Source organism: Onychostruthus taczanowskii, unplaced genomic scaffold, assembly GCF_017590055.1.
Source record: "Onychostruthus taczanowskii isolate IOZ18803 unplaced genomic scaffold, ASM1759005v1 scaffold46, whole genome shotgun sequence".
Taxonomy (NCBI): domain Eukaryota; kingdom Metazoa; phylum Chordata; class Aves; order Passeriformes; family Passeridae; genus Onychostruthus; species Onychostruthus taczanowskii.
Genome location: NW_024502125.1, coordinates 6,175,188 through 6,187,207, shown reverse-complemented (window position 1 = coordinate 6,187,207; position 12,020 = coordinate 6,175,188). Strand labels below are relative to the sequence as shown.

The 12,020-nt window shown below is 35.1% G+C and overlaps 1 protein-coding gene across 2 annotated transcripts in view; it reads left to right on the top strand.

Annotated features, from left to right (window-relative positions):
• SV2C (synaptic vesicle glycoprotein 2C) overlaps window positions 1–12,020 on the top strand; it is a 77,118-nt gene that overhangs the window by 56,631 nt on the left and 8,467 nt on the right. Inside the window, exons 6-11 of one of the 2 annotated variants that reach the window (XM_041414657.1) lie at window positions 3,099–3,209; window positions 4,765–4,853; window positions 5,204–5,368; window positions 8,057–8,190; window positions 9,495–9,698; window positions 10,561–10,720. In XM_041414657.1, the coding sequence (XP_041270591.1) occupies window positions 3,099–3,209; window positions 4,765–4,853; window positions 5,204–5,368; window positions 8,057–8,190; window positions 9,495–9,698; window positions 10,561–10,720 (863 nt within the window). Of the gene's footprint in view, window positions 1–3,098; window positions 3,222–4,764; window positions 4,854–5,203; window positions 5,369–8,056; window positions 8,191–9,494; window positions 9,699–10,560; window positions 10,721–12,020 lie in introns of both variants that reach the window. The other variant, XM_041414656.1, reaches the window with a different exon arrangement.

Sequence of the window (12,020 nt, the reverse complement as noted above, 5' to 3'; positions counted from 1 at the left end):
AGTGCTGACCCTGTCCCCTTTTAGCACTGGTTTAAGAACGAAGGAAGAAGACAGAAATGTGCTGGAGAAAATGTGGGCGGAAGGATAAACCTCTCACGTCACTTTGACGTAATTGTAATCAGGTCCTAAAGCAGCTGTCGAGAACAAAACAAAGCACATGCTGCTTGTTTCCAGCTCTTGCGATCTAACAAACCTTTGTCTCTATGGTTGTTAAAATGTGACACTCTGACACTTCATCTACAGTCACTTTTGTAAATTGGTCAGACATTAATTTTGCCAGTTTCTGCCCTAAGCATTAGGAAAACTCTACTCCATATATCAAGTTGAGACTGGAAATACTGCACTGTGTGTCAAGGTTAGACATATATAGAAGTCCCTATTTTTAGCTTGCATTAAAATGATTAGAAAAATGTATCATACTCTTCTTTTTGTACAACATCAGCACTTCATCTCATAAAACCCAGGAAGCAAAGAACTTATGCATAATTTGTTTGACATATCCTTTTAGTATCTTTTTTTTCTGTTGGTCCTCAATATTGTGACATTTTCTCCCAGTAATTTATTCACATACTTCTCCTAAACTTTCTATACTTCTCATTTGCTTACCCAATGCCATTCTGTGACTTGTGCTTTACTATTTTCCTCAGTTAATGTTGTTAGTTACATCAGACCCCCTTTGGTAGTATGTTTTCTGACCCTACAGATGATTTAACTTTTTACATATTACACTATACTTTTAGAATTATTTTCTTTTATGCATTTTTCTGTATTATATTGACTTTATCTTTTCTAGAAGCTTGTTTTTTTCACAAGTTATGTTTATTCTTGTTACTTAAATTATTGAGGTGGTTATTTTCAAGCCTTTAGAAAGAGATGGCGTCAATGGACAAGTAGTTGGATTTAGAGTTAAACCAAAATGGAATATTCTGGTTCCTGAATTAATTTAGAGGGTGGCTCTTCATACTTTGAAGAATTTGACCTGAAAGCAGTGACACTAACTAACATCAATAAATTGATAGTATCTTCAGTCATGGAACTACCAAAGTTAGACCTTTATATACATGCTTCATTATCTTCTTGGGGTTTAAAAATACCTATTTGTTAGACCTCTTTGTTTAAACATTTAAATAAAAAAAAAAAAAAAAGCTTTGCATCCCTAAAATAAAAAATTTTTCTACTCCTCAATTACCATTTATTAATTATTTTTCCTGTAAATACTTCTCTTTGCAACAAGTCTTGATTTTTTAAAATTTAAAACATTACATATTTCTAACCATGGCTTTTAAACAGAATCATCATTTTCATTAAAATAGGTTTTCCTTTCTGGCTTTGGGTGGTTTTTTATTATTCATACACTGACATGCTGAATTTGCATGTTCCAGATGGACTATTAGCCTGACTCAATAGGACTTTTCATATGTTAAAGAACCACCAATGCCAGGGAACTTCTGTCCCCAGTCACATACAGTGGTCCCAGGATACATATGTTTCCCTCAGTCTCCACAGCTCCAACTGAGTCAGGTGCTCAGTACAGGGAAAATGCTGTCCCTGAGCCCAAAAGAGTGAGACTCAAAAGGCATTCCTTTTCTGCCCAGAGGAGTGGTATGTAAGGATTTCTGTACATAGGAGATATCAGATACTTTTTGAGGACTTGACTCAGTCTTTTGTATAATATGTTTCCTGAAAGCAGTTTAAGAAAAGCTTGAGATCAATGCAATGATGCGGACACAATTATTGGAAGAGGCATGACAAGAAGTTTATAGGCTTTTGATAACATCATGATCTGGCAAAACAGCGAGCTCTAGTACTTCAGAAATGAGGGCAGTTGTACCTCAAAATGCTTAATAGGCTTTTCTATGTTCTTGTTCATGGCATGACACTGCAACAAACAGTATACATGTGTAAAAGCAGTGGGCTCAAAACTTGACATTTATCATCAATATTGCTATATCCTGATGTCTTGTAATCCGCTGTGATACATTGGAGGTGGGGGCAGGGGTTGTCCTCATTCTGTTAAGGGGAAACAGAAGCTATGTCTAACTTCAGAAACTGCAGCCAAACACCAAACACGCAGTCTCTTGCTTTCTCCTTCCTTCTGTGTCAGTCCCTTTCCCTATTTTATTAATTTTCTTTCTGTTCTCTACTCATCTTCTTTTAAAATCAATTGTGGATGAATACACTACCTTTTGTGATATCACTATGAAGCTGGGACCAGAGGAGAAACTAAAACAAAAAACATACAGTAGTATATATTTGTCAGGTCCTGTGCCTGGAAAGACCATGATTCTGCCATTTAATTTTTCTTTTTTCTTTAATTTTTTTTTTCTTTAGTTTCTTTTTTTTTTTTCCTTTAATTTTTACTTTTACTCTCTTGTGTAACAGAACCACATCCTGGTTCTGATACACAAGAGAGTAAAAGTAAAAATTAGCATTGCAGGATCCATTACATTCTCTGTCACTGGTAATTCAGTATTTTTCCCTGATGTCTGTTTATCTCATTTCACTTTATATAAGTAGATGATTGTTCATAACAGCAATAATATGCATGGTTCCAGATAATTTTACCTAACTTCATTCTTCATTAAGTTCTCTGTTTAACACTAGAAATAATAACAAAATAATAAAAAGGTTGTCCAACTACTAATGAATGACATTTTGAATACTTCTGTTTTCATTGCTGTGTCTTCAATCAAATGACTTCCAACAATGTTGTGATAGTAAGTCAGAAACAATTTGAAGGCAAATTCTGGGCATGGTTAACTGGTGGATGAAATTAATGTTTTATCCTTTGTGGCATCAGGGGTATATACAACAACTCTCTAGAAGAATATGACAGCAACAGCTTATTATAGCCAGAGGAAATGCATTTCCTGCATGCCTTGAACATAGAGTTTTCTGAAACTGTTGCATCCTTAAAAACTTCGGCATTACAGCATGTTAATATTACTTTATAAATCTAAAACATGTCTAGTGTAGACACAGGTTGAGTATCTGCTCATTTTTAGCAGATGGGGTGTTATAAACCCCACCAATACTCCTCCATAGGCAATTCATGATTCCAGAAACTACAAGCATTTTTGTTCTGTTTTTATTTCTAGGTTACCAGAATCAAAACACCTAAACAGATAGATGAGCTCATAGAGATTGAGAGCGATACTGGAACTTGGTACAGGAGGTGTTTTGTAAGAATCCGCACAGAGCTGTATGGTGTAAGTAACAATGTCTGTTCATTCTGTAATCACCTTCTTCCTTTTAAATTAACTTTCAGAAATCAGGCAGATTTGCTGAACTCCTGCTGTTGATAGCTGCAATGCTACATTTTCCATGCGACTGAGGGAATCAGGAACCAGTGTAACTTTTTGGTTTCCTGATCCAGAAACAATGCAGGTGAATCATGGAGCTTATCCTAGCTTCAGAAGAGGAAAATGCTGCATTGGTCCTCACAGAAGTGATGGCTAATAATTACATGGTGATATTCATAAACAGCACAAAATAACTATGTTTTGAGAACGTGGATCAAAATATATGTATGGAAGGAGGTGACACAGGAGGAGATGAAAGATTATCAGGAGGAACACGAGGCAGCCACATTAGTTAAAAATTATAAATTCATTAATAAATTATGTACATTAATGCCTTTATAAGGCATTGTATCTGCATATATTTGTAGGTATGTTAAATGTTTTACCAGAAAAATATTTTAGAGCTATTTCAGATCTTAATACAAGCTTGCTGGGACTGTGCTCCTTATCCTTTTGTTAATTTTTTCTGTAAAACTAAAATCACATAGTATTTGTTACATAGGCTCTTTGAGCCTTGCAACAAAAATTGAAACAGTCCTCGTTGATTAATCTTTTAAAAGTTCAAAACTGTCTTTTCACAGCTATTAAAAATCTGTCATTTCAAGCTCTCTAGAACTATGATGAAGTGCTATAAACCAAGATTTGTCACAAAGTTACTTTGTTAAGAAAAGACATATTTTCCTCAGGGGGGAAAAAAAATCCAGAAACTGCCTACTTTTACAATTAGTGACCAAAAATGGAGCACTTGAAGACTAAAATATTATGATTTGACATCTTATTAAACTAGCTTTTAAATAGCTGCAGCTTGGTTGGCTCGCATCCTCTGTATCACTAGACTAGACCCTGGATCGGAGTCATCATTGCATGATGGGTATTGGGATCTCTAAGAACAGACAGCCTCTCTTCTCTTCTCTTCTCTTCTCTTCTCTCCCTCTCCCCTCATGGAGATGAGAACACCGTTCTCAGTCACTTCCACTATACAGTCTCTGCCCCTGTCATAGTCCCACATTTTCCTCATATAGTGCAGGCATGAATTTCTAGCCATTGCAGGTTACAATATATCAAACTGTGATCATAGCTCTGAATATAGTTTGTCTAATACTGGGAAGCAAGAAGAAAATATTTCTGAGAAAATCCCTGGCTTATTTGAGAAAGTAAAATGAAGCTGTCTAGAGATGAAGAAAATTTGAGGTGATCAAGATAAGCCTGAATTTTTGTACACAGTCCACAGTGGTTACAAAAATATTGATATGAGACTACAATATATTCTTATGCTTTCTCAGCTGAGAAAGCAAATCATATCCTGGGCAGCATCAAAAGAAGTGTAGCCAGAGAGCTGATTTGCTCTCTCTCATGCCCTGAAGAAGCAAGCAAATAAGAATCAAATATCTTCTAGCCTTTAAGAAAACTGTTCAAAATAAGTGAAGATATGTAAATAAATGTGTTTCATAATGATTTACAGATTTGGTTGACATTTATGAGATGCTTCAACTACCCAGTGAAGGATAATACGATCAAACTTACAGCTGTGTGGTTCACCCTGTCTTTTGGGTAAGAGTGGTTGTGATTAAACCATTTTTTATAGTCTTGACAGATAGAAAAATCATCTGCATGTAAATTTCTGGTGCTATGATCATCTGTTTTATTCAGGATCTTTCCACAAAATGCCATGTTTGTCAGTTAGTCTGTCTGTTGCAAACCTGACTCATCAGGAATACCCTCTTTGAAAAACTGACATCTTCTGGTGTCAACATCTTTCAATAATTCTATATTATGGAGGATTTTATTGTGGTGGAGCAACAGCTCAATCACATAAGTGTCCAAGACAGCTGCTCATTCAGCTTCGCACAGATTTCTGAATGAGTGAAATTGGTGCCTGAAGTTTTTCTGTTTTTCCACAGCTACTACGGCTTATCTGTCTGGTTTCCTGATGTCATTAAACATCTGCAGTCAGATGAGTATGCATCCCGAGTGAAACATTTCCGCAATGAGGAGGTCTCACATTTCGTCTTCAACTTCACTCTGGAAAATCAGATTCACAGCAACGGAGAATACATCAATGACAGGTCTAAAGGTTTCCTATTATCTTGGCTTAGTTGGAATAAACAGATGCATATTTTAAATCTCATCCTAATAACCCAGTTTTTTCCATGAGGTAATGATAGATGGTTTTGTTACCTTTTAGTAAATATTTATTTCTGTTCTTAATTTCTTATGACTCATGAGCATGGGAAGAAGTGTACATGCCCTTGTGGTTCCTGTGTGAGGATCCACCATGCAAATCCAGCTTCCTTGTCTTCCTGCAAAACAGAACAAAAAGCCTGCATTAATTTTACTTCCTTTCACAGTGGGATTCAAAGGTTTTCAGATCCAACATATGCAGCATATTGTAGGGGGCTGGGCAAAGATGTACTTTCATCTGTGTTGCTGCTTCTTTTTTTATTGGTGATAGACACTTCTGTGAACAGGCTGAACATTGGGAGGTTAGGATCTTATCACAGAAAAATGAAAGCTAAACAGTACCATAGACCAATGAAAAGCATGAACAGCCCTGAAATGGGAAACACCACTCTGGCAATGCCTTCTGTGATTCTTTTAGCCAAAGGCATATATATCAAGGCTATATCTGGACTTCACAAATAACAAGATAACTTAGGGGAAAATTAAACACAGCTGGTTTAGGTATCTGGTTTCTATTAAGAAATGTACACCCCAACCATGTGAATGGTCTGCTGGAAGTAATGATAATAAGTAATTATTATTTCCATACAGAAATCCATATGTAAGTGAATTAATTTTGTTATATTGTGATGATTTAGTAGTAGTAGCAGTGCTTGAGTTTTGACATAGTTAAAGATTTATGTATTGAAGAAAAAAATAGCCACTATTTAATTTTCAACCTAGCCATAACTCCCAAGTACCACTCCTCTCCAGAATGTAGTTGTTCTCCCAAAATCAAAGAACTATCTGTAACTGAGGTTGCATCAATTGAAACAGAATATTCTTGTAAAACACTAAATCTAGCATTAATTTATGCTAAATCAGTAATTAACTCTTTCAAATATGCAAATTTAATATGCCTCTGACAGTTATTTGGGATTCACAAAACATTTTCCAGGAGGTGTGAACCCATTTGATATCCTTTCTTCATAAATGTTTCAATATCCTACTCACCCTCAATTTCACTGTTTCCTTCTTGTTCTTTCTTAATGAGAAGATCCATCAATACTTGACTTCTTAATACATTGCTTTCCTGTTGGGTTTTAATTCAAATCATTGTGACACCAATTTTAATGTAGTCACATACTTCCTGTACAAAGGTAAAAAAAAAAGTGCATCAGAAGAATGTAGAACATGTAGTCTGTCATTTTTGTTTTAACTGACTAATCTAGTCACTATATTTTCTTTGTTCTGCTCTGGAACTAGTCTACATTTTAGAATGGAAAGTGCTGTATGAAAAATGATAATGAGAACTCCAGCCTGATTTTAATCAGTCTGTCACAAATGAAAAATGATATAGTAACTAAAACTAATGGGCTGAAAACATTATTCTTCTGACCAATACAAAAAGAGAATTCATTAGGTAGTAAGTCACTTACTGTGATAAATACTACTAGCTTTCTCTTTCCTTTCTCATAAAGATGTGGTTTCAACAAATTCATTCGTGAAAGAATTTAATTCCTGCTCCTTTGTAGATAGCATTTTTTTGGTGTTCCTATTCCTACTATTACTCTTCTTATAAGAATAATACTTAGCTGGTGACACTAGGTTTGATTAGAATAATGTCGGGTCTGTGTTTGGAAGAAAAAACTGCCCTTTTTTCCACGCCTTCATGTGAAATAAAAGACATCACAAAAATAATTATGCCATTCCACATATTTGTTATGGTTGTTGATGTTAGCATAATTGTGTTATTTGGTAGAATTTTACTAAGAAAGTCTTACTCAAAAAAGCATTGTTTTAGTCTAGTGACATCGGGCTAGAAAGTTACTGTATATGTAATATAATTTGTCACTGATTTTTCTATTTATATTTTGATAAAATCTAGGTGTTAAATGAGAGCCAGTAGAAAGGAAGATGTTCAGAAATAAAAAAAAAAGCTGCTGGCAAATTGTTTATGTTTTATTTACATAGTAATTATAATTAAAATTGCATCCATAGGCACACAATTAATAAGGACATACTTACATGTCTAGCTCTGTAACTGGCAATATAATTTTTTATTCATGTTATAGCCATTTTGTGAAAACAATTTTTAAAACTGATATGTTTTGTATTTGAGCCTAAACCAGTAACCAGTGTGTTCCTCTGACAAATCCCGATCCTTTTAAAAATTCTTTATTTTCAGCTTGTTGGTATTAGCAAGTGTTTGTTTATTCCCAGTGTTACTTTCTGAAGCTTGATCTCCATATTTCCAGATGTAATGTAAAATTTCTAGCAATTGTGATTTTACATGGCTGTCTCAGGAATTTCATGACATTGGTTTTGATTGATGATTAAAGACAAGTAACAACAGAAACATTACCAAACAATTTATATTACCAGTTTGGGCCAGTAACTATGTGGAGCTATTTGTCTTACTAATTCTTCTGAACAATAGTATTCTAGAATGAGTTAATCATTAATCACATCTGCAAAATGCATCAAAGGAACCATTGTTACTGGAGTTGAGATCTTTTAGATCTAAATAGCTGCATCTGTTGCTATTTCAAAACTATGAAGGTAAATTGACAGCAATTCATTGTATTGGGCAGGTTTATTATGATGAAGTTTAAATCAGTAACCTTTGAAGATTCACTTTTTAAGAACTGTTATTTTGAAGACATTACTTCACTGAACACATACTTCAGGAACTGTACTTTCGTGAATACCACCTTCTACAACACAGGTAGGAGAAAGAGCCTCAGATGCTCATTGGTCAGTCACATGTTTTCATCTTACATTTATAATTTGTGGATTTCTAACAAGACATACAAGAAGTCCTCTTGTATAATAATAATAATAATAATAATAATAATAATAATAATAATAATAATAGGAATAATAATTTATAAAAAGCAGCTAGCTTGTTACAACAGAGAAGTGAATGGATCTCACTGCTCAAGAGATACTGCAGTCCTAATATTGACTCAGAAAATGAATTATTTATTTTATTCACATAATAAGTGATTTATTTTTCATCTTTGATTTCAACCATGTCTAAAGAGATTCAGTCTGGCGAGATGAAAATGCATTTACCGCTTTACTGGTAGCTTTAATGATTGTATTTTTATTTAGTCCAAAAGGGACTGGTTAAATACTTTGTTCACTGTGCTTTCTGTGGCAGGGCAATCTGAGTATAGGATTCAAATTACCTAGTCTATATTCATTCCCAATCGCCTAAGTATTGTGACAAAAATATGAATCCATATTTTCATATGTTTAAACAGAAGACTTCGTTTGTCTCCAGTTTAATAAAACATAACTGAAAGTAGAACATGGCCAACTAAGCTTGTTGAAAAGATGGGGCACTTCGTCCCACTTTCCTGTAACTACAGCAATTCATAACAGTAACAGACCTAGGTTTCTGAGGAAGCAATGACCTTAATGTGGAGGGAAGGTATTCTTGATTCAGGTTTATAAGGCTGACAAAAGGAATGGAAAAATAAAAGGAATATAAGGATAGTTCTCTGGAATGGTATTGGCAGAAGAAATAACTACACAGAGTAACTCATCTATGACAAGCTGAAGACCATGAGGCTTTCTCAGAAACAAAAATCAGTTTAAATTGAATTCCTCAGGAATATTTCACTTAAAGGAAGTCAAACCAAACTGACCACAATTCACAGTCTCATCAGGAAATAGTAGGCTGATAGTGAGAAATATTGAGTCATAGAAACTTGCAGGTACCTAGCGTATTTTATGCAAGACCAGCTGGTGCTGAAAGGCCTTAACCAAACACAGTCCAGCCAGGGTAAAATACAGTAATTTAGCTTCCTAATTCCAGGATTTAGTTGTCCTTTTCAAGAGCTTTGCAAATTTTTCTAGTAAGATAAAAACTATCAAAATTACCAGCAGTAACTAGTGCCTTTTTGCAAAGCTGTGGAATCTCCAACTTGTCATTAAATTTGCTTGCATTTGAAATGTTTTTAATCAAAAGTTGCACATGGAGTTCACTCTTAGCTGAAATTATTCTTTTTCTTCTTTCCACAGATCTCGAGCAGTATAAATTTGTTGACAGTGAATTGATAAATTGCACATTTTTTCACATCAGGACAGGATGCCAGATTTCTTTTGATGATGACTACAGTGCCTACTGGATCTACTTTGTTAATTTCCTGGGAACTTTGGCAGTGTTACCAGGAAATATTGTGTCTGCTCTCCTGATGGATCGAATAGGACGGTTAACGATGCTAGGTAGGGGCTTCACTTTCGTACAGGGAAAGTCAAAAATAACATGTCCCCTTTTCAAGGAATTTGGCCAGAGAAATGAAAAACATTCTTTCTGCCGATATGTCATTTATGTGTCATCATAAATACTGTTTTTAAAAACCCCCAGTTTTGAAACTCTGGGAAAAAATGGGATCTGTAGCCACCTCTACTTGCACATCCACAGATATTACAAGACCATAACCTAGGCATTTAGAGTGGGATTTTGGAGTCTGATGACCATTGGTTTATCTCTGCTCCAGCTGAAAGGAAAGAAAGATGTGCACAGGTGACTCTCAGCCAGTGGAGCAGCTTCTGGAAAGTATCAGCTGTTCTTTGTCTGTTATCTATTTTGCATAGGAACACAGTTGAAAGGTATCTCCTGTGGATTGTCTACAATGAGAAATCTCTTTTCAATTTACTTAAATAACTATATGGTAGTTCATTGCCTTTATTTTCTAGGACAATATCTCTATATAAATACATTGAAATAAATACAACTGTTTTATTATATGAACAGGTCTCGTGTAATTGCCAAAGGTGATGAACCAAGAATAGTAGGGGCAGATTTGCTCAGGCATCTTGCTTTGGTAATTCAAAGAGGCTTCCAACTTAGTACTTTGGGATATATTTTGATATGTGAGAAGTCATATTTTTTCTGTGACCTCCTTTCTTCAACATTTGTCTTTCTGTCTGGCCTTACTGATAGAAAAGGTCTCTTGGGTTTTTGACTCAAATATTTGGGTCACTTATTTAGCTACACTGTGTGCACAGAAATATTAGACAAAACAAATGTTATTCTTTAAATACAATTCCACTACATGTTTGTTTCACCTGCCTTGTTACCTAGGTGGTTCCATGGTTCTTTCTGGCATCAGCTGTTTTTTCCTTTGGTTTGGGACCAGCGAATCCATGATGATAGGTATGCTGTGCCTCTACAATGGCCTCACCATCTCAGCATGGAACTCTCTAGATGTCATTACTGTGGAACTGTATCCTACAGACAGAAGGTATGTGCAGTTGCACCTCCTCTAAACTCACTGAAACTATGTACCAGCAGAAATGGCAAATAGAAATTATTTTGTATGGTTCTTACTGAGTTAGTGGTGTTTTGAGAGGGCCAATTTAATAATTTGTCCTATAAAAAGCAAAGGGAAACAATGAGGGGTTTTGAGCAACTTAGTATGTATTTTGCATCAAATATCTCCTAATTAGGAAAATGCCATAAATGTAGTTTCATTTGAAAGCAGAAGGTTAACACCTACTCTCATTTAAAAGACACTTAATATTTCTGAAAACAATGATGGAGTATATTTGAGTTTCCTGTAGTTTAACTATATATAAGGGCAGTAGTTGGTCCAAACCAGAAATACAGCTCCATTTGTCTGTTGACTGTGAAATGATGGGAATCGTGATAAAAGTCACTGTCTGAACCACCCTGTGCTGCTAATTGGTCGGCTGTGAATTTGTATGCAGGGCCACTAGGAGTGTACACTAAGTGGGTAAAAATTATCTTGGGCACTGCTCTTGATTCTTCAGGGCTCTTGCAGGAAATCTCAGGGCAATTTTCAAATCCTGCGTTGCTGCTAGATGACATGGGTTGGGTTTTTTTCAGATACAGGGCACTTTTTAATCCTGACCTTATGTCACATAATGGACTGAAGGAAGAACTGTTGAGTCATATTCTGTTGTATTGGGAGTGCAAAAATGTAAAAGCTGTGCTATCTTGAATATACTTTAATACTTCTCCCCTCTCAAATCCCTAAAAATATTTAAGTAAAATTGCCCAGACTCCTAAAAAAGGACATTGTGTTCTTTCTCCTGTTGCAGTGGTAATTATTATGTCATTCACTGGATATTTGAAATGCAGTGAAAAATATTTCCACTTTATAAAAGAATCATGCCTTACTGGCAAGTGTAATTTTTCGGAAAGGATTTACCATGTCTTTAACGTTGTCCATGAAGAGATTTAGAAAAGTGTAGACTGGCTTCCCTGTTTTCCTTTCATTGTCATTTTAAAATTATGTGCTTCTTCAGACAAGAAATTGATGTCCACAGCTGTAATTATACCAAGTTATGATACCAGTCTACTTATGAATCTGAAGAACTGAGCTTTAATATTAAGTGCTAGTATTTTTAATACACCTCAGGAAATTGCTCTTCTGGCAAGGATTCTTCCACCATCCAAATGCTATGATATAATTTTAATAAATATACTGGAGAAATGACCATCTTTTAGGTATTCCTGAATGTAACAGCCACCTATATTTTCCTAAAATGAAGTAAAGAAAAATAATTGGAAAAGTCATT